This window comes from Lemur catta, chromosome 14, assembly GCF_020740605.2.
Source record: "Lemur catta isolate mLemCat1 chromosome 14, mLemCat1.pri, whole genome shotgun sequence".
Classification (NCBI taxonomy): domain Eukaryota; kingdom Metazoa; phylum Chordata; class Mammalia; order Primates; family Lemuridae; genus Lemur; species Lemur catta.
Genome location: NC_059141.1, coordinates 65,100,917 through 65,123,958, shown reverse-complemented (window position 1 = coordinate 65,123,958; position 23,042 = coordinate 65,100,917). Strand labels below are relative to the sequence as shown.

The 23,042-nt window shown below is 48.8% G+C and overlaps 1 protein-coding gene across 1 annotated transcript in view; it reads left to right on the top strand.

The window, feature by feature from the left end:
- Window positions 1–23,042, top strand: part of LOC123649751 (maestro heat-like repeat-containing protein family member 1) — a 36,650-nt gene that overhangs the window by 11,266 nt on the left and 2,342 nt on the right. The window contains exons 2-6 of the mRNA XM_045567925.1: window positions 16,206–16,295; window positions 19,197–19,301; window positions 21,195–21,344; window positions 22,432–22,586; window positions 22,865–23,000. Coding sequence (XP_045423881.1) covers window positions 16,218–16,295; window positions 19,197–19,301; window positions 21,195–21,344; window positions 22,432–22,586; window positions 22,865–23,000 — 624 coding nt within the window. The 5' untranslated portion in view covers window positions 16,206–16,217. The remainder of the gene's footprint in view (window positions 1–16,205; window positions 16,296–19,196; window positions 19,302–21,194; window positions 21,345–22,431; window positions 22,587–22,864; window positions 23,001–23,042) is intronic.

Sequence of the window (23,042 nt, the reverse complement as noted above, 5' to 3'; positions counted from 1 at the left end):
AGATCCAGCAATTCCATTCCTGGATCTGTAGCTAAGAGAACTGAAAACAGGCCAGGCACAGTGGCTCACACCTGTAATCCTAGTACTTCAGGAGGCCAAAGCAGGAGAATTGCTTAAACCCAGGAGTTTAAGGTCGCGGTGAGCTATGATGATGCCACTGCACTGTATCTGGTGCAACAGAGCAAGACTGTGCCTCACAAAAAATAAATAAATAAAAACAGAGAAAACTCATGTCCACACAAAAACTTGTACATGAATGTTCACAGTAGCATTATTTGTAATAGCCAAAAGGTAAAAAAACCTAGATGCCCATCAATTGAATGGATAACGTGGTATAACCACACACTGGATTATTCAGCCATAAAACAGAATGAAGGACTAATCATGCTACAACACAGGTGAACCTTAAAAACAGTATGCTAATTGAAAGTCAGACTCAAACGGCCACATATTTTATGATTTCATTCATATGAAAAGCCTAGAACGGCAAATCCACACAGACAGAAAGTAGAGTAGTGGTTGACAGGTGCTGGATGGAAGGGGACAAATGATGAAGGACTTCTAATTGGGTAAAGGGTTTCTCTCTGGGGGTGATAAAAATGTTCAAAAAATTTTTTTGAATTGTTCAAAATGTTCAAATGTCAAAATGTCCAAATGATGAAATGTTCAAAAAAAAATTTTTTTTGAGACACGGTCTTGCTCTGTTGCCCAGGCTGTAGTGCTGTGCCCCAATTACAGGTTACTGTAACCTCAAATTCCTGGTCTCAAGCAACTCTCCTGCCTCAGCTTCCCCAGTAGCTGGGATTACAGGTACGTGCCACCATGCCCAGCTATGATGTTACCAATGTTAAACAGGTAAAAATTTAGAGCATGTCTTGCGGTGAGGTCTATGCAAATCTACCCTCAAAGTCCAAGGAAGCTGAGGCCAAGAAAGAGGCTGACAAATCCAATTTCTCAGAAACATTTAATAGGGACTTATGAACAGAAGCCACGTTCCCAGTAGCAGCAAGACAAGATGGTGGATCCCTGCGCCATTACCCACCAAGGACCCAGGGCTTATATAATACCATGGGGAAAGAATGTGTAGGACAACTGAAGTTGAGCCCTCATGGTAAGGCAAGAATGCTATATGAACCTGCCTAAGGGCAGGATTTACGGTCAAAGTTATCCTAAGAGGATTTATGGTAACAGTAGATAAAGCAGAAATCAAAAAGGCATTCCCAGAACAGGAGTTAATCACAAGTCAACATGGCAGATTAGCATCCAAGATGGAGTTGCTTTATCCTCCACTGTGGTACAACTTTAGGACATTATTAATAAAAGTAATCCTCGTGGTAAGTATAAAGAAAATAGCTATAGAATACACATAAAAAGAATAAGAATTTAAATGTTTCACTACAAAAAAACCCCACTAAACATGAAAGATAGTATTGTAGGAAATGAGTGACAAAAAAGCAATAAGGAATGTAGAAAATAGCAATATGACAGAAATTTCTCATCAGTAATTACTTTAAATATAAATGGATTAAACTCACCAATCAAAAGACAGAGATTGGAAGAATGGATAAAAAACGATCCAACTATATGCTGTCTACAAAAGATTTTCTTTTGATCCAAAGACACAAACAGATTAAAAGTAAAAGGATGGAAAAAGATACTCCATGCAAATAGTTAACCAAAAAAGAGCAGGGAAGTCTATAGTAACTATATTATGTATATTTTATTACAACTTAGAAAAAGATTCTGCTTAGAAAATTTAAGACTAAGAACAAATACAGGCTGGGCGCGGTGGCTCATGCCTGTAATCCTAGCACTCTGGGAGGCCAAGGCGGGTGGATCGCTCGAGGTCAGGAGTTCGAGACCAGCCTGAGCAAGAGTGAGATCCCGTCTCTACTAAAAATAGAAAGAAATTATATGGCCAACTAAAAATATACATAGAAAAAATTAGTCGGGCATAGTGGCACATGCCTGTAGTCCCAGCTACTCGGGAGGCTGAGGCAGTAGGATCGCTTAAGCTGAGGAGTCTGAGGTTGCTGTGAGCTAGGCTGACACCACGGCACTCACTCTAGCTTGGGCAACACAAAGCGAGACTCTGTCTCAAAAAAAAAAAAAAAAAAAAAGAACAAATACACAAAAGTTTTTTCAAAACATATTTTGGTTGTTTTCTCTTTAGTAAAATCTAGTACTATCAGACAAAATAGACTTGAAACCCAGAAAAGGTTACAGGGGACAAAAGACATTATGTATTAATAAAAGCTTCAATAGAGCAATAAGATATGATAATTATAAACATCTACACACCTAACAGACCACTGAAATATATGAAGCAAAAACTGACAGAACTGAAAGGAGAAACAGTTTTATAATAGTAGTTGGGTATTTAAAAAAAAGAAAGACAATACATCGAACATCTAACAAATATTTAAAAAAGAAAAAAAATCGTAGTTGGAGACGTCAATACCCCATTCTCAATAACAGATAGAAGAATCAGAAGGAAAAAGAGGCCTTATATAATAAACCAACTAGATCTAACAGACACATCCAGAACACTCTACCTAACAGCAGTAGCATAAACATTCTTTTAAAGCACAAATGGGATAGTCACACCTGTTACGTTGGCTACTATCAAAAATGTAAGTGTTGACAAGGATGTGAAGAAAAGGGAACCCTTGTATGCTGTTGATAAGGACGTAAATTGGTACAGCCACTATGGAAATTCACAATAGCTAAGATACAGAAACAACCCAACTGTCCACTGGTAGATGAATGGACAAAGATTATGGTATATATACACACAATGGAATATCATTCCGCCTTTAAGAAGAAAATTCTGCCATTTGTGATAATGTTGATGAACTATGAAGGAACCCAGCAGAAGTCACCAGCAGTGCAACGGTGAGGAGCTGTGAAAGTGCTGGGCCACAGAGCTTGCAGCGAGGGTCTCCCAGGCACTCTGGCGGGGGCGGTGCTCCAGCCCCTCTCAGTGAGACGGCCCTGTAGGCCTCTCCCCCGAGCCCGCTCCGCCTTCACCCCTCCCCGGGCGTGCCTGCCGGCCTGTCGGGCTCCGTCGCTCTTTTCCGCGGCCCCTTCGCAAAGCTGCTGGGCTCGCGTCTCCTCCGCTCCTCCGCGCGCCCGCTCCGCCCTGCCGCGCCCCGGCCCGCGCGCCCCCCGCGCACCGCCCGGGCCCCGCTCCCGACCACGCGCCTACTCGGCCCCGAGGCGCGCGCGCTCGTTGCCTGGCAACGGACGCGCCTCCCGGGCTGCGGGGAGGCGCGCGCACCGCGAAGGCGCCGGCCCTTGCCGGGATCCCGTCCTCTCGCGCGGCTGCGGTGGGGCCGGCAGAGGCGGTGCTGACGGTTGGAGCCTGGGAGTCGCGCGGGACTCACCCCGGTCGCGCCCGGGCCGTCGGCGGCGGCACCTTCGCCCCGAGCGGGGAGTCGCGTGGCACCTGCCGCGTGGGGGGTGGACCCGGGCGGGAAACCAGCCCGAGCGCCCCAGGTCCATGGTTGCCGGATGAAACAGTGCATAGCACAGTTAAATTCGAATTTCAGATGAACGAGTTACTTTTTAGTACAGATGCAGTATCGTACACGGTGACTCGTTGTTTATCAGAAATTCATATTTAACTAGGTGACCTGCGGTGTTTGCCAGGTCCGGCCCGGCCGCCCGGCACACTCCCTGCCCCCTCGCTGGCCGGCTGTCGCCCAGGGACCCGCAGGGCCCTCCTTCCAGCTCCTGTGGCGGATTCGGGAAGGGGCTTTCTCCTGCTCAGCCAACACGCCTGTTTTGCACATGAAAAATAACTTGCAGTGGGACAGATGGGTATTTTATTGTTTCAGGAACAGGAAACATGTTAAGTGACATGGCGAGCCTCGCCCAGGTCCCGGTGATACACTGCTATACAACGCCCAGAAACTCCAGACAGACCCTCGACTGGGCCCAACGCTTAGGCCAGAGGTTTTCCTTTTAGGGACAACAGTCCTCTTCCCATGTTTTATCTTATTGGAGCAGCAACAGAAGTCCATTCCCTTTCTTATGTTACTTCACTTCAAATGGCGTGGAGATGTCTATGGATTATTTTTGTCTTTAGAGTATATCCCGCTGAAGAAGTACAGTGAGGACACTGTGTTCCAAAGTCAGTTATAGTAATTCTTTTCTGTGTGTGGTTAGGACATCACTGCCAGCCTCATTGGGAATTAGGTTCACTGCGCCAGTTTGTTTTCAGTTTTTAGAGTTTTTAGCTTTTATGACTACATTTATGTAAACACACATACACATTCCTTTCCCCACTGCTATTGCTAAAACAGAAATTGTATATGGTATATTGTGTACCACATACAAATTCTGCACCTTACTTTTTTCACTTCATTCTGTGTCCTAGAGATCACTCCCTACTTTAGAGAGCGTCCTGAGTCTGTTTTGTATGTGCATAATAACCCGTTGTGTTTCTGTGTTTCATGAGTCCTCCTTTTTGATGAACATTGAGATGGTGCTCCAGTTTGACTATTGTAAATAATGGTGCCAATAGCTATGCGTATATTCCATTTCATATTTTTGCAGGGGTCTCTTTGAGACAGGATCCTAGAAGTGAGATTGGTGGATCAAGGGGTAAATGCATATGTGATTTTCTAGATTTTGCCGAATTCCCCTCCTTAGGGGTTATACCATTTTACACTCCAACCATCATCATATGACATAAGAGCAGTATTGGGGCCTATTGATGGACCTCAGGATATCAGTGTTTCTAAAATTTTATGCAGAACATTAGTGAATTTGTCCAGGGATAGGTCTGGACACACTGGCATGCCATCCCCCATAACTGCCATGCTCATTCCTATATCAGGGCCCTGTTTCATACTTGGGAGACTCTTCCTTCTCTTAAAGAAGAACTAATTCTTTCAGCAAATTTGAGCTTAGTTCAAATATCACCCTCAGAGACGCTTTCCTTGACTTCCTTGACTTGTTCAAATACCCCTATTATTTAGTCTTCATAGCACTTATTTCAATTTCAATTTTACATTTACTGATTTGAATATGTGGTTCTAATATTTGTCTTCCCGACTCATCTGTAAGTTCCATGAAGTCAGAGACTGTTTATGTTTCAATTTGGGCTCTATAACAAATTACCAGACTGGTGTCATAAACAACACACATTTATTTCTCACAGTTCTAGAGACTGGGAAGTCACGGATCAAGGTGTTGGCGTTTCTGGTGTCTGGTGAGGACCCTCTTCCTGGTTTGCAGACGGCTGTCTTCTAGTTGCGTTCTCACATCCCATTCTCTCCTGTCTCTTCTTATAAGGTCATTAATCCCATTCATTAGGGCTCCACTCTTATAATCTAATTACCTCCTTAAAGTCCCGCCTCCCAATACCATCACATTGTGGGTTAGGATTTTAACATACGGATTTGGGGGCGGGAACATAGATGTTAAATCCATGAAAGTTTTGTATTCCCAGTAGCTATCCTGGTGCCTGACAGTTAATAGGTATTTGTGGAATAATTGAGTACATGTCATCAGATTCTCTGAGGAGTTTGAATTTCATAAAATATTAAGGGTAATCTGAGGGTGTTTAGTGTTTTTCAAAGCACATGAGATATAGTGGTTGCTGCATTTTTTCTTTTTTAAAAACAGTCTAGTCTAAGATTATTCCTATCTCTGTAACCAGAAAGACTGGAACATAACTGGGATAGTGGAGGAACCACCCTGGAGAGACAGCTGTGTCAGCCCTGTGAACAAAACTCTTCTCAACATTGCTTGAGCCCATGAGTTTGAGGTTGCAGTGAGCTGGGATGATGCCACTGCACTCTGGCCTGGGCAACAGAGCAAGACCCTGCCTCAAAAAAACAAAAACAAAAAAACACTCCTCAGGAAGCTAGCGGAGCTTGTCTTCTAGTGGGAGGACAGACACACACACACACACACACACACACACACACACACACACACACACACACAGATAATTCTCACGTAGTGTGACAAATGCCCTGTGAGATGCTTGGAAAAAGAAGAACTTCTTTGAGTTGCCTGGGAAAGCTCAGGGAATGACTGATCTACCCCTTGCGGGTGGGAAGATATTTTGCAAGTTGAGAGTGAGGGATTATCCGTGCAGAGTCGTGGAGGTGGACAAGTGCTAGGCGTGATCAGCAGAAAGGCAGGATATGCAGTGGAGTCAGAGCCTGGGGTGTGTTGGGACAGGAGAGATGTCTGGAGGTGAACCTGAAAAGAAAATTGGGGCCAGATTGTGAGGAGTGTCATCTGCTGCTCTTTGGAGGCTGAATTTTTATTTTTTGGCCTTGGAAATTCATGAATTTTTTTAAGGTGGACTGTCATGATATTTTGTGGCTCTCATGGCTTAGGAGGAGCATCCTAGTATAATCATTAGGGTTGGGGCTCTGGAATCAGGACGTGGTTGCAAACTCTGTCTCCTTCATCTGTCCGCTGTGTGATCCTGAATGTGCCCTTATGCTCTTAATGCCGGGCTTCCTCATCTGTCCACTGGGGGCCATGATACCCTAATTAGGGGCTATGTTGTAAGATTCAATGAGACACACATTGCTTGGCATAAAGTCATCCTGCAATCAGTAATGATAGTATCTCTTTCCTGACTTTTGGACTTGAGAGTCCTTCAGGCTTTTGAAACTATTTTAGTGGTAGTGACTTCTGTGGAGCCCCTTTGGAAACCATGAGAAGTTTCTGGGGCCAGTTTGCTTGTGCCATCCCTAACGGGGCTCCCCATGACTAGTGATAGGGTGTAATGCTTTGTTGACCTCCCTGGACTTTACTCCTACTGTGCCTTAATTGAAAATTTCCTGCACTAATGCAAAACACTTATTTTTAAAAGTTTTTATCTGGAAGTCAGAAATGTAGTTGATATACCTTCAAAAGCACCTTGGGACATGTCTAACTCAGGGTCTTGCAGAAGTGGCAAAAATTCGCCCAGTGGATCCTATAGAATATTTAGCACTGTGGATTTACAAGTATAAGAAAACGTGACCATGGAACAGTTGGTAAGTATGAATCTCCTTTTGGGAAATCAGAAGGGTAAAATGATTGACCCAATTTGTCTCAAATTATCTGTTTATTTTTAATTTAGTATTATTATTTTTCTATTATAAAAATAATATTTATTATATAAAAACCTGGAAAACATGAAAAAGTAGAAAAGAGAAAACAATACTCAAAGAAGCCTCTTTAGATTTTTAGGTGTTTTCTTCTATGCATAGCCTTTTTTCTACACACTCATCCATAAATTATTTTTTATCTACTTGTGATCATACATAATGTATAATTTTAATTTTGTGCTTTTCATTCAAATAAAATACACATCTTCCCAAATTATTATACAGTTTTCAAATGGATAGACTGTAATTTGCTTAACCTCGTCCCTGTTGTTGGTGATTAAGATTTTTTCAAGATCGTTTTTACAAATCATTTTATGTCTAATAAGTCATGTGCTATTGTTTTTAAATAATGCTAGAGACAGGAGGAAATGGCCGAGTTGGAGCGTGAAAGAGAACTAGCTCTGATGGAGCAGGAGATGATGGAGAGGCTCAGAGCAGAGGAGCTCTTGTTTCAGCAGGTAAGACAAGTGAGAGAGTTCAGAGGGGACTGGAATGAGTGATGCCAGCCTCAGTGTGGCGCAACCCAAATGCTGAAAAACTCCCCAGCTCTGGTTACTTAGATGCGGCTTTGTAATGTCTCCCCCTTTATGGATGTGGTGTCTTCTTTGCTGGAGCAGCAGCAGTGAGGTTTTATGACTATGCTCGCGTATAACAGGCGTCCACATTTCTTTCCTCACCACTGCTGCTAACACAAAAGGTGCAGGCCTCTGGGTGAGAGCAAGCCCCCAGGGTGTGCTGTCACAGAAGCCACAGGGAAAGAGGGCTTCAGTGAGACCCAGTGGTCAGCCCTGTCTATTGCTGAACTGCAAAGTGCTCCTTCACAGCTGCTGTAATTTGAGCAGAGCAGGGTGGGTGGAGCATGAGCTGGCCTGGGGGTAAGCTGGGGAGAGGGAAAGCGCAGGCAGTGCTTTCAGGGAGATCTTGAGGGGAAGGAGAGATGGTTTTGTGTTTGTTTTGATTTAGGAGCACAGTAGGGGGAAGTGACTGACATTAGGAAATGGAGGGGAAGATTCATAGAGTCAGCTCTCCCTGGAGATCAGAGGGAATTGGGTTTAGCAGGTGGAAGGTCACTTCTTTGATTATAAGTGAGGGAAAGAGCAGAGGGTACAGTGGGTATGTAGGTTTCATGGCACAAAATTGGGAGCAGCTTCTGTGTGACCATTTATGTTTTCTTTATGAAGTAGGGACCATGATCATCTGCCAAGAACGAGGCGGTAAGGTAGGAGGTGGGGAAAGGGGTGAAGGTTTGGAATGGTGGCTTTGGAGAAGGGAAGAGAGAGTTGACTGAGGAAACTTACCATTACCTGGTGGCAACTGGAGACCAAGTATTCATGATTGGTGCCATTTGGCTTGGCTGTGTGATTACGTGATTTCCTTCCCTTAGGCCTGGATATCTGAGTGCAGATGTGGAGAGACAGACCCTTGGGCCGAAGTAGGTCTGTGGTAGCAGGAGTGGGGGGCTGAAGATGTTGGTAAGGGGATGGGTGACGGGATGGGGCACGGAGTAGACGCTAATAGGGGAAAGTTCCAGAGTGGCTTCTGCACTAAGTTACTTTATAGAGAGCTTCTGAACTAAATTTAAGCCACCTCTATAGTTCTACCATATAGCACTTAACACTAGAGTCTCAACTTGAGTCCACACATTTGGAAAAGGGGAAGAAGCCTATTATTTAGATGTTTGGATAAAAATAAAATTACAGACCTGGCAAATAGCTTCTCTGCCTAATCTCCCATCCTTGATACTGAAGTAGAAAATTCTAGGCACCTTAGATGGATAGGGCTGTTGCAAACTTTGCTGCTTCTGAGTCTTCATTTTCAGTCATTTGGCTTATTCTTTTTTTTTTTTTTTTCTTTTTGAGACAGAGTCTCACTCTGTTGCCCGGTCTAGAGTGCCATGGCATCAGCCTAGCTCACAACAACCTCAAACTCCTGGGCTCAAGCAATCCTCCTGCCTCAGCCTCCCGAGTAGCTGGGACTACAGACACGAACTACCACACCTGGCTAGATTTTTTTTTTCTTCTGGTTTTAGTTGTCTGGCTAATTTCTTCTATTTTTAGTGGAGACAGGATCTCCTTCTTGCTCATGCTGGTCTCGAACTCCTGACCTCCAGTGACACTCCCACCTCGGCCTCCCAGAGTGCTAGGATTACAGGCGTGACCATTGTGCCTGGCCTGGCTTATTCTTGAGGGGAGATTGCAAAGTGTTGAGTTGGGTGTCAGATTCTCATCCAAACAAACAAGTGTCTCCTGCAGCAGCTGCAAGTTTGAATGAGGATCCGTCCTTCCTCCTACAGCTCCTATGGCTAGTGTCTGTCTCCCGTCTATCAGAGCAAGGAGATTTCTCAGCAGTTCTCCTTCTCCAAGGCAATTACATCACTAATGGGGGGATACTTAACTTTCTTTGACTCATCTACTAAATCTTAGTTACATATAATTTGACAATACTAGAAATCAAACATTTCTCTAGCCATCTTATGTTGACCCATATGAACTAATCTGCTGTGCAATGAACCCTAAGTATTGTATTGGAGGGTGGAAGATAAAATAATATTCCGCAGAAGAATTTATGGCCTGTTAAAGAAGTAGATTCATAGGCAGAAATAGATGCTAGAAGAGAGACCAACCAACAGAGAAGGGCTTGAGAGTGAGGCTGAGATGAAGAGAAACAGGGGGGCCTCCCGGAGCGGGCTGCCTAGGGGAGCTGGAGGCTGGGGCCGCTGCTCCCCTCCCTGCTGGCTGCAAGAGCAGCTGCCCTCACAGTCAGTACTGCCACAGGGAAATGCCTGGGAATTCAGGCGCTCTCCTGCAAGCCCAGCTTCTTGTCAACAGGGAAGAATTTTTACTGCCATTTTCTATGTAAGAGCTTATTACTGAGGTAAAAGCTTTTTTGGATTTTGTTTTTTTAGTTTGTTTGAATGGCTCTCTAGTGGTTTTCATCATATGTGAAGAAAGGAACTGGGTTTTGAAAATTTCCTGAAAATGTTAAGAAACTGGTTATTTTTGACCAGTCTGGTTGGTATTTAACAACTGCACTGTGCATTATTGTTGAAAGATTGGGATTATTTCACTTCTTCTACCAATGTCTGAAAGTTGATTGAATGATATCGTTTCTGCATTTTAGCTACCTAACCCATCACTTTCATCTTAGTGGAAATATATAGGACTACCAAGAAATTACCTTTAAAATCCTTTTGTAAATCAAATATTAATCACTGTTTATTATCTATTTGTAAAAATGTATCATTTAAAATATGCATGATTTAAAAAATGGAGTTGTAAAATGCTCTTAATGGGATGAGATTAGCTTATTTGTGAGATGGTGCTGGACTGGTGGTGAGAAGTTCGTTTCTAGCTTGGGAACTGGCAGACTCCTTCTGTAAATGGTCAGAGAGTAGATACTTTATACTTTGCAGGCCAAGAGGCAAAATTGAGGAGATTATGTCGGTGTTATGGTACACTAGGTACGTACAGCAAGAGAGAAAACAAATTACCACAAATGTTTTATTGAGGAAATCAAATAATAATAATAATAATTGAATATAAATTTTTGTAACACAGGCTTACTATTGAGAATTGAATTTTTTTTAAAAAGTTCCACACTGCCTGAACTTGCCCTCCCACCACTCTAGGCATTCCTCTACAAATTGTTTGCCTTCACCCTGCGGACCTCAAGGAGCCCGGACCTGGTGCAGAGGGTGCTCTCTGCTATGCTCAGCACCTCCCGTGAGGGGCCTCAGGAGAGGGAGGTGAGGTGCAGGTCCCTGGCAAAGGGGGTCACTCAGGGTTCCAGAGGGAGGATGGCCCGGTGGCCAAGAGCTGGGACCTGGCAAGGCAGACGCCCTGGGCTGGAATCTCAGCTCTGCCACCTACTCGCGGTGCGCCCTTGGGGCTGTTACTGTGCCTGCGTGTACCTGTGTTTCCCGCTCTGTAAAATGAGGCTTTCGTGCCTTCCTCATAGAATATTTTCTAAAATGCTTTTTATTTCACTCTTAGAGGAAAGTTACAAAAAACAGAAACAAACAACAGTACGAGGAATTTCTGTGACCCTACCCTAGATTCCTGAAATCTTAACATTTTCCCACGAGTGCATCCTCCTCCTCTCTATCCATGTATATCCATTTTATTATTTTCTTTTGTGACTCATCCCAGGAAGTTGCAGCCATGGTACTCATTCACCTCTAAATACGTCAGTGAGCGTCACCTAAAAATGAAGGCATTCTCTCACGTAACATCAGGACCGTGACCAATATCGGGACACTATCATTGCTACACTGCTGTCATCTCATTTATAGACCTGATTCAAAAATTCCCAGTTGTCCAAGCAATGTTCTTTAGAGCAAATGGAAAAATGACTTTTCAGGTGCAGGATCTGATTTATAATCACGTGGTGCATTTAGTTGTCCTTTCTCTTTAATCATGTTAAACCTGGAACAGTTCCTCCGTCTTCATCTTTCACGGTCTTGCCATTTTAAGGTATAGACCGTTTATTTTGTAGAAACTCCCTCCTTTCTGGTCTGTCTCCTGGTTCCTCATGATGAGATTCCACGTGTGTGTTTTTGGCAGGAAACCACAGAAGACCTGCGTGTCCTAGGGCAGTTTTGAGGATGAAAGGTGTAAGGGGACTTAGAAAAATGCCCGGCGCAGCCCTTGCTCGGTGTCGGCTGCTGTCGGAGTTGCCAGCAACACCCTCTGGCCTCCTCTCTGGGGGGCCCCCAGAGCACCCTCCCTCGTCCTCACGCTATGGTCAGCTCTGTCCTGAGCCCAGGGAGCAGACAGTGTCACTGGGGAGACAAGACGTGGACAGGACAAAACCCCTCACTACACGGAAGAGCCTCACTGAAGGCTCCAGGGAGTCACTGAGATGCAGAGCTGCCTGGGCTGGTCCGGGTCGCGTAGGAGAAGGAGGGAAACAGGTATTCCTCTGTGACAGTGCCACTCTGAGCCAAGACTGAGGAGCGTGAAAGTTTGGCGTGTGCCTAGGGAGCAGTCCATGGCCTGCTTGGACTGGAATGAAGAGTTCTGTGACAGGGAAGTCACAGTGACCCCTCAGCCAGCGCTTGGGGACAGACTGCATGCAGGAATGAAGATAAGAGGGAGGAGGTGTCGAGATGGGTCCTGGGTTTCTGGCCTTCTCTGTTGGGAGGACATCGGTGTGCGCTTCTCTTCCGTCCCCCTCAGTCCTCCCCTGGGTTCCTGGTGCCAGTCGGTGTTCTCTCCTCTGCAGCAGAGGACTCGCACCCCCGAGGTTCCCACGTCTGTCACTCTGATTTTCATCATCTGGAATCACTTGCTGTTTAAATCTCCTCTTGCCCAGATGTTTGCTTCTCCATCTGGATTTCACACAGTTCAGGCCCCAGAGCCAAAATCCCCTCCATGTCTTTTCCTGCCCTTTCCTCCTCGTCTGAGTCCAGCTCAGCCTCAGCTGTGTGGTGGGGCGGGGGCTGTCCCTGTTACAGGGCATCACCGTGGCACTTGCTATCGTGCCTCTGAGACACCTGAGGGTAGCTCTGGACCACCTGGAAGTGTACGGCGCGAACCTCACGGGCAAGGACAGATCGTGGATCCTGACACTGACGAAGGTGATGGCATTGGCGGGAGTGCTGCCGGCCTCCCGCACACAGCCTTCCAGGGCCTCCCCTCACCGCAGCCTCCGCCCTTCTCCAGGCCTTTGCCTCCCCCAGAAAGCCTCCCCTCTCCCTCTGATTCCATTTTCTGCTCCCTCCCTGTCTCTGGCTCCCTCCTGCCTGGGCTTCAGGCCCTGTTGTCACCAGCTGCCCCACCCCCGAACAATCATTCTTCATTTCACAGCCCATCCTCCCTTCCAGACCCCCTGGGCAGTCTTCTCCCTTCTGAGCCTCCATGTCCCCATCAGGCAAGGAGGATGAGGAAGGAGAAGACAAGTCCCCCTTCCCCCTACAGGAACGTCAGCAAAGGGAGTGGGGGCTGGTCTGTAGCACCATCTGTCTAAGCTACAGGAAGATCATCTCAGTGACCAAAGACACCGTCTCAGTACATCTCGATTCCATTCTGGCCTTGGCCGTGGAACACTGTGGCCACTGCGTCGTGGAAAAGGTACCTGCTGCTCACTCTGCTTCACCCACACCCCAGCCCTGCCTGTGCCCCCTCTTCCCTCCATGGGAAAGATGCCCGGCCTGGAATGCAGCTCGGGGGCAGGGCTGTCGCAGTCACTGCCACTGGCACCCCTCAGTCCTCCCTGCCTTAGTCCTGCCCTCTGATCCTCTGACTGGCCTGAGGGGACACAGCAACTGGAGGTCTGTTGAAAGTGTCTCCCTGCCCCTGGGTGCTCTGAGCCCTGCCTTTGGGCTCCTAGGGAGGGAGGAGCAATGCCTAAGTCTCCTAACTCCTCCGTGGGAGAAGCCTTCAGGGGAGACAGAAGGTGCTCCAAGCACCTTTCCTGCCTTTGCTACTTGCCCAGAGCATATGTCCCTAGGGCACAGGGAGCCACCTTTCCCACTCCCTATCCACCTGCCACCCAGCTGGCCATGCTCAGGGTGGAATGTGCGCAGTGGGAAGATGCTGTCTTGAGAGACAGGGAGGCTGTTCACACCCTAGTGTCACAGCTCCATGGAGGGGAGCTCCCAAGGGTGCTGAGGAGAGGGGTGGCCCATTCCCCTGCAGGGCGGCCACAGGTTGTCCCTGTTCCTTATCTGCACTCAGAGGGAAGGTGCAGGGCCTCAGGCTAGGGTAGCCCTTCAGGGGCTTTGCTCCTCATCTCCGCCCCTCCAATTGCATGTGGGTGGATGCCCCTGGCCCCAGGGTCATTCTGGCTCTTGGAGGACTCTGAGCACACGGGTTGGTTCAGGCTACTACTCTGACGCTGGACTGCCTGGGCGCCCTGACGCAGATGACGAGCACCCTGAGCGGGCAGCCCATGCCCTTGTCATGCAAGGTTCCCCACAAAGTAGACCTTGTAGACTTCATGGCGGTAAGCCCCTCTCAGGAGGAAGGGGGGGAGCAGAGGGGAGGGAGGGTGGTCCCCGTGGAAACCCTCAACAGGGCTCCTGAGCTAGGCCTGGAGGAGAGAAGCCCAGAGTTTCCAGTTTCCTCTTCCTGCCGTAGTGCTCCCTGTCCTGTCCTCAAGGTAGGGGTGAGTACTGTGGGGCAGGGGTGCGTGGGAGTGGGCGGACGTGCTGTCCTTCTCAGCCTGCTCATTGGAAGGCCCTGAAGGTTTCAGGCCTCACCTTCTCGTGAGCGGGGCCTGGGCTGGGAGCAGGTGGTAGGAAGGCAGGATGAACATGTTCATGGCTCTCCTGGTCTCCGGGGCGGGGGCGTCACAGGAGCTCATCGGGGAGGAGCCACTGGGCTACATCTCCAGCCTCATCCGGCAGATGGCCATGGACACCATCACCGACGTCAGGTAGCAGCCTGCCGGTCTCTCTGTCTTCCTTGCTCTGGCTTGATTTCCACTCTCGTCCCTGGTCCCTCCCCACCTCTCATTTTCTGCTTCACCTTCTTGTGTCAGAATCCCCAGGCAGTGGTAGACATCTCCTGGACAGTGTCTGCCCTTTCGTGTGTGACGATTTTGTGGGTGGGATTTCATGCTGTGAGAGTGTGTTCTGCCTGCCCCCCTCAGAGGGCCTGGACGAGGTGTCCCATCTCACCGAGGGCAGGGCTAACATGGTAAGGAGCTGTCTGATGGTCGGTGCTTTGTTTTCATCATTTATTTTTGAAAGGGTGCAAAGGATAGGTTTGGCAGTCTGATGGAAGGGTCTTCCACCACCTTTAACAGAAACAACTTTTGTCCTAGGAGGAGGAGGTTGCTAGGTCAGGCAGTCTGCGTAGACCAGGGCATAGGTTCCCTCCTTGGGGGCACTCACCCATGGCCACTGCTACTCCTTGAATACTCTGTCCCAAAGGTGGACACTCAGTCCTGCCCTTTATAACTGTCATGCAATGGGAACCAGTCTGGAGGGTTCAAGTGTGATTTTACTCTAGGCCCACGGATACAGGCCTTCAGGGAGCCCTAGGAGGAGGAGATCTGACTCCATTTCCCACGGGGCCCGGGTGTGTTCTTGAGGGAGAGGGGAGGGGTTGGTGTTTGCCTTTGCAGTCTCGCGCTCCACTCCTGGGAACTCTGGCGTGTGGTCTGTTCCTTTCTCTTGGCTGGTTGTTCTTATTTTATGGATGCCACAGTCTCTTGAACTTCTCTAAAGATATTAATAAGAATATTTTGGAACAATGTTTTTTACTATTTACTGAAACTAGTCTGTGTGCAGTGGTCAGTCGGTCTATTTATCTTGGGCCTCTTTCCATCAGATGTCTGGTGACCGTTCTTTGTCAGTTTGGGGTTATTTATGTTATGAAGGAAAGACGGCCACATCTAGAGAGAGCTCAGCGGGATCTCCTCTGGCTGTGTCCCCCGAGCCCTTCCTCAGTGTAGCTCCGGTTGGGAATGGGGGCATTTGGACAGGCCTGGGAATCCCACTGCCCAGGAGGAATGGCCTCGCTCTGGAGGTGGATTTCCTTGGGGTACTTTATTCCTCGGCGGGGAGCTGCCTTCCCTTGTCAGTGTGGAGGCCCTTGGTGTCTTGCAGGGGCCCTTGCAGGCAGGTCACCCACTTTGTTTCTAAGGTTTTGCCTTAAAGGCAAAGACGTACTACTGCTGGGCAGGGCCACGCGGTCCATGTGAGGGGGCGAGGGGAAGGGCACTGTCCTGCTGTTTGTGAATCGGTTGCCCACAGATGGCAAGGCCAGCTCCCTACCCTCCATGGGGACAGCCGGCACCCCGTCATTGCTCTTGACCACGGGACCCCTGGGAGCAGAGCCCCAGAATGTGCACTGTTAGGGAGTGGGGAATGGCGGGGTTGGGGAGCTGCGTGTCAGGGAAAACCCATTCCGCTAGGACAAACCACACACCAGGCAGACAGTTGCGCTCTGGTGAAAAAAGCAGAGGATTCATTGAAGTCAGTGGTAGGCTAGTGGCACCTGGAAATGCAGGGAAAACACGAGCAAGGGAGAACTGAGCAGGGACCCTGCCTGGGGGTGGGAGTGCTGAGCCGAATGTAGAAGGAGGGGCGGGCTGCTACCTCAGTAGTCCTGTGAGTTCCTCTTCATCCATCAGGGACTCTTCAGGATGGCCATGCAGTCTCTCCGGAGTCTCCTGCAGGCCTCGGTCACGGAGAAGCCCACTGAAATCGAGTCCTGCTTGGAGGTGAGTGGGGAGGAACCCCTGAAAGCTGGAGTGTTTGTTTCCCAGGACTCCCGTAACAATGTGCCACAACCGGCTGGCTTGAACAGCAGGGATTTATTCTTTCGCAGACGTGAAGGCCACACATCCACATTCAAGCTGCTGGCAGGGTTAGTTCTCACTGGAGGTCCTGAGGGAGAATCTGTTCTTCCATTCCGTGCCTCTCCCCTGGCTTTTCTGGTGGTTCCTGCCAACCCTTGGCATCCCTTGCGTTGCAGACATGTCACTCCAATCTTGGCCTCCATTTTCACGTGTGTGTGTGTGTGTGTGTGTGTGTGTGTGTGTCCTCTTCTTTATAAGGACAGCAATCAGTGGATTAAGTAGGGCCCACCCTAATCCAGTATGAACTCGCCTTAACTTGATGACATCTGCAAAGCCACTATTTCCAAACAGGATCACATTGCGAGGTTTGGGGTGGATGTGAATTTTGTCACCCCAGTATAGCTGGGAACAGAACAATCGGGGACAGGAGAAGAGGCAGAACTGAGGATGAAGGCTGGGTGCAGAGCTTTGCGGGAAGTTGATCAGGGCTGGGATCTGATAATTGGTGTCTCTTAATTGGTGCATTAAATCATTTATGTTTAAGAAATCATTGATATGCTTTTAGGTCTACCATCTGATGACTTGTCTGTTAGTTCCCTCTGATTTTTCTTCCTCTGTTTCCTCTTTCTTGCCTTCTTTGGTTTATTTTCCCATTTTCATGCTCTATTTTAATTTACCTATTGTGTTTTTGACTGTGTCTCTTTTTATAGCTTTACAGTGGCCGCTCTAGGGATTACAATACACACGCATAGCTTTTCACAGCCCGCCTAGAATGAGTGTTTTACTTTTTCGAGTAGAACGTGGAGCCTCGATGAGCATATAGACACCTGGACTCCTGCCCCACTCTTCGCTGGAGTTGTCTCACGTGTTACTACTGCACACATTGAAACGCCATCTGACAACATTATAATCTTTTCTTTGAGCCAGCCAACATATTTCACACAATTCTATGAAAGAGGAGTTATTATTTTACCCAGATACTTACCATTTCTGTGGCTCCTCCTTTATTCTTGATGTTCCAAATTTCCTTCCAGTATCATATCTCTTCCTCAAACAGTTTAGATTCCCTATGTTTATGGTTCCCAATTTTGCATCCTTATTGTTTAAATTTCTTAGTCTGGAAAATCTCAAGCATCTACCAAAATGGAGAGAATAGAGTTGCGAGCCCCGTGTGCCACCATCAGCTTCGCTGGTCAGCCATGGCCCGTGTCATTTTAATTATGCCCCTCACAGTCCCCAACTTCTTTACCCCCGAGTTACTTGGAAGCAAATTCCACGCCAGTTGATGCATAAATATTTTTTTCTTTCTTTTTCCTCTTTCTTCCCAGTAGAGATTGTTCCATTGCACATACATATTTTAGTATGTTTATTAAAGGTAAGGATCTATTAAAATATATAACTATGCTGTCATTATTATATTTAAAATGTAACATTGTTTTAATGTGTTAATGTCATAATTATTCAGCCAATGTTTAATTTGGCCTGATGATCTCAAAAATATGTTTCTGAAAAGCTCTGTTCACTTGAATGAGGTCCTAAAGAAAGTGCGTACATTCCCATTGGTTGGGCACTTAAGTCTCTTCATCTACAGATTCCCCTTCTGTCACTTTTTCCTGGAAGTATATTTGTTGAAGGAACCAAGTCATTTCTTCTGTAAATTTTCCACATGTGAGTTGCCCTGGTTACATCCTTTTAAGGTCATGCAACAAATCCCTCTGTCCCACAACTTCCTGTAGATTGTTAGATCTAAAGGCTTGATGGGATTCAGAATTACCTTTTAGCAAGATTACTTCACAGGTAGTCCTGTAGTATCATTGGAATCTAGAATAAATTTTTAAGTATTTGATGTGTCTGAATCAATGAGAACTATTTTTCCTGTTAATGCTTTAATTGTGCCATCTTTTGTCAATGGCAGCCTTTTCAAGTTGGCTCCTGAGTCCTTGTAACATGGCTCTAGGAATCTCCACGAGCTTCTTTGCTTTCCAGTATAATATTTTGTGGGCTTTCCTTCCCTGGCCAGGCATGAACTGTTTTTTGAAGGAACTGTAGTTCCTTTTTGGATAAACTGGTATTTAGAATCTCAGTGTTGGCTTGGGGATTTCACCAGAGTCTGGCCATAAGCACGTATAGTGGGCCTCCTGTCTTCCGGAAGGGTGTTTTTTGTTTGTCTGTTTTTAATCAGTGTAGCATCAATGTTCTGTGGAGTTGGTTGTAGAGTTTTTCATCTGCTGCTGTTCTTCCTTTTCAGTTGTAAGTTGCATATTGTTTACCTGCACCACTGTCAGATTAGTGGCTACCAGTGGACATGGAGTGATGTGTATTTGGATCAGTGGTATCTGGGGCCTGTCATTTACCAGTGGTGAGACACTTACGCATTGTGTTTCAAATAGGAACCATCCGTAACTGTATTTCTCCAACAGACTCGCACATAACTCACCACTGAATTTGTGAATACACTTGACACTTCCTTGTTATTGCCGAGTTCTTTTTCTACTGAAGAGTGGGAGGAAGTGGGTAGGGGAACTGTGGTTCGCGTTGACCCACTGAAGTGAGCTGTGCTCAGTATCATTTCAGAGTCTCTGCTTTCGTGTGGAAGAAAGAGGCACTAGTGGAGAGGTTTCTAGCACCTAGAGAAGGGGAAAATTGGGGGCTGGGAAAATGAAGGCTTCTGGTGGCAGACCCACATACAATGTGCCTCTAGGCCGAAGAAATCCTACTCTCACAAGTGCAGCCCTGATACTTTGCAGAAGCCAGGCTCAAGGTTCCCTTTCCACCCTCTGGGATGCGGCTGATTGGGCCTCTCCTGTCATCTTCTCCCTCCAGCTTCTAGAGATGTGGCTGGATTCTAGGAATGGCCACGAGCAGGAACGGGCCATGTGGTGTGCTACCTGTGTTCTTGGCTTTACTGTAAACGTGAATAACTTCCAAGTGAGTGGCCACCTGCCCCAGAACCTGCCCTCACCCCTACCCTTGTCCCCAACTTCATCACATCGGTCCCCTGGGCTTGGTCACTCGGCCTCACCCTCTGCCCCCACTTCCTCCTGTGCATCCCACCTTGTTCTCTCCTTTCTTCCTCCTTCCTCTCCCCCACCCTGACATCTTCTGTGTCATCTTAGTCCATCTGCCAACTCCATGTCACTGCACATGCTTCAGTCTCCATTCCCATCACCAAGCAGTCACTGCACACTCACCGTGGCCAGGCACCGTGCCAGGTGCTAGAGTGGCAATGGAGGTGGCTGGGACAGTTCCCTCGATGTCCTGATGCATGTACAAACCAAGGAGATGGGAGGAATATATGGAAACACACGATGCAAGTGCGGGAATCTGGGAGAACTTCACAGAGGGCAGGTCTGAGCTGGGCTGAAAGATGAGTGGGGTGTCAAGCGGCAGAGAAGGGGAACAGTGTCAGGTCCCGCCCCAGCTCTGTCGGTGTACGTGCTTTCCAGCCACACCTCAACTGATTCCTTCCCTGTTCCCGCACCTAGTCTCACCGCTCAGGGCTCTGGCACATGCGTCCCCTCCTCCTAGCTGTTCCCCTGCGACAGCCCAGCCTGAAGCAGTGGCTGGGCTAACTTGTGACTTCTAGCTCTCCTCCCCAGGTGGAAATTCCGTTCACCTGGCTGGGGCACCTGGTGAGGATACTGGCCGTGCGCTGCCAGGACCCCGTGGGTGGCATCTGTTCCTTGGCTGCCCAGGCGGTCTACAACCTCTCCCGCGTCCTCCTGCTGCAAACGCATACGCACAGCCCTCTCTCGTCCCCCTCCCACCTTGCACACGCTCCGTTCCAGAAGAGCGAGGGCCTAGAATTTACCTGAGCACGGCATTTCCCTGGAGAGACCTGCCTTGAAACACCTGCAGTGACCCTCTTGGGACAAAATACCTGCTCAGGAAAGAGTTCTTTTGGATCAGTTCTTCCGTCTGGCTGAGCTTCATACGCAGCTCTGTCTCTGCTCCGAGGCAGCAAAGTGGGGGTCCTTAGACAAGAGCCGTCAGCATTCCTTATGGTGATGTCCCCTCCTCCCTTGTGCGCCCTCACCTCTCTCCAAGCCTGCTTGGCTGCCTAGGTGCCTTGGGCCAGGCCAGGCAGCCTGGGAAGCCTTCTGAGTGTCAGAGGGCTGGGCCTGCGGCCTTTGTTCAGAGATGACAAGGGAAACGCAAAGGCTGTTGGAGGAAGAGGGCAGGAGTGAAGCCTACAGTGCCAGCACCTTCTATGGCAACCCCATTCAGATTGGCAAGGCGAGGGGGCGGGGCCAGACACAAAGTGGGGAGAGCTGGGGCCTCTCATTTACATGATATTCCAGCCCCCTCGGGTGGGACTCCTGTATCCCACCTGCGTTCCCTCTCTGACTGGCTGTGAAGGTTTCCTTTGGGGGACTGGCCCTGTGTGAGGGAAGGTCCAGTCCTGGGGTTCCACACGCTCTCCCTTGAGGATCCTGGATCCTGATTGTTTGTTATGGCCTGTCCCCCAGAATTACTGGTTCATGCTCCTTATTCTTCCTGAGCAATGTGTATCCCAACTCCTGCCTCAGACCGGTGGCACTAAGGACCCCAGGGCAGCCCCTCTCTCCCACTGCTCTGCCTCTGCAGCCTCCGACCTCTGAGCCCCACATTGCACCTGAGGTCAATGTTTCTGCCTCCCACCCCCAAAGACTCTGGCTGTGGGACAGTGTCCTCTGGGAGCTCAGCAGACAGCACAGGCCTAGGACAAAAGGGCCTCTTGCTCCCGAGAGGGGCTCTCCCTCGTCTCCTTCCCAGGAGGGTGGGCCGGGCCATCTGAGGCAGGGTGCCCAGGCTTGCCCAGAATGATGACCCGTGTTGCAGGCGTTTGCAGAGTACTTCACCCGGAGCCAGCTCCGCGACCTGGTGCTGGAGGCCATTGAGGGCCTGACTGACAGCAAGGCCAAGTTGTCTCTGGCTGCTGCTCAGCTGATGAAGGCTGTCATGGAAGAGCGAGGCAGAGACATGACAAAGGTAGTGTGGCACTCACTATGGCAAGAGTTCTGCCCTGTAAGTCAGGAGCCCTGGGCTCTCTCCTGGCTCTAGTCCTAACCAGATGAAGGGCAAGTCCCTTCTCCTCTGTTGGTCTTAATTCACTCACCTATAAAATGTAGGCTTGCACTTGATTTTCTGTGTGGTCCCACTGACATTTGTAATCCTGAGCTCAAACTGCCTCCTGTGTTGGGGTCTGGTTCCTCACTTAGCACCAGCACGTGCAGGGCCGTAGGCAGCTGGAGAATCTGCTGGATCTTCCGGGGCATGGGGAGGCATGGTTGGGGGCATTGACCTGGTTCCCTGGAGTGTCAGGGGCTCAGACTGTGGTTTGCAAGTCAACAAGCTCATGGGGTGACTCTGACCTTTGAATGCACTGTCTTTTTGGGGGGCTTAACAGGAAAGGTTTGGCATAAAAATCTACATCTCCCACTTCACCAAAAAAATTTTAAATGTGGCTACCTAGGGAACCTGTCTGAGTGGCCACTGTCCCTTTAAAGACAGGGCCTGGGCTCCCTCAGACCATCCTACTCTCACTGAGGCCCTGACACCCGTTGCCCTCACTCACTGATGGGAGCGGCCTGGCCGGGGACCGGAACCGGAAGGACGTGCCGAGGGTGTCTGGAAGCACTGCACTGGAATGGGCTTCCCAGGGCTCCGTGTTAGGGACTTGAGGGCCAGGACACAGCCTGGGGTCTCCACCTCCCATGCCACTCATCCCTGCAGTGTTGAGGGTTGAAAGTTGATCCCAGCTGTTAGGGGAACCCCTGAAGTGTCTGCAGGGCCTTTGCCTTCCGTCCTGGTGGACTCACACCGCCTGAGTAACCTGGGGACTCACCTACACGCTTTGGGGCTGTGGCAGGCGTTTGATGCAGTGGCCTTAGCGCCAGCTTCTGCAGTTTATTCTGTGGCCCCTGCTGGTCTGGCCTCTGCACCCTAGAACTCTGCCTTGGGAAAGGTGTGGCTGGCAGGGTTGCAAATAGGCCCCTTGAGTTTGGGAGTTGGTAAAGGAGGAAGGTGGGAAGGAAGCATGGAAAGAATTATGGGGACTTTTGGCTCTGCCCTGTAGGTTGAGGATATTGTGGATGGCGTCCTTGAACAGTTCAACTCGAGTCTGGAAGCCAGGACAGAGGAGGAGACCCTGCAGGCCATGTGCTCTCTGGCACTCAGCAACACCATCGCTGTGGTCCCCGTGCTGCTCAGCAAGCCCCTTCCCTGGGACAGGTATTACAGCCCTGGCCGAGGGGCACATTCTGCAGCCCAGGAAGCCCCCTGTGCCTGGCCCCAAGCCCAGATTAAAAGTCACTCTGCAAGGGTGCTCTCTCCTTCCCTCGCTTCTCTTTGATCCCAAGCGAGCCTCCTCTCCATGTCCTCTGGCCTATTTCTCTTTGGTCTCCCTTCCTCTAGTCCCTGAGGACTGGCTCTTCATGGGCCTGAGACCAGACTCATCCTAGGACTGTGATCACCAGGGCCCATGACATTGCTGTCCCTGGGTCTTGCAGCTCCACGCTGGCCTTGTGGAAGGCATTTGGCACCCAGCGGAACACCTCCCTCAAAGTCGTGCAGCTGCTCACACGCTTCCTGGAAAAGACCCCCTCCAGAGAGGACACAGTGGACATGGACGCCCAGCCTGTGGTGGTCAGTACAGGGAGGAGGGGGCCTAGGACGTCCTGTTCTGGG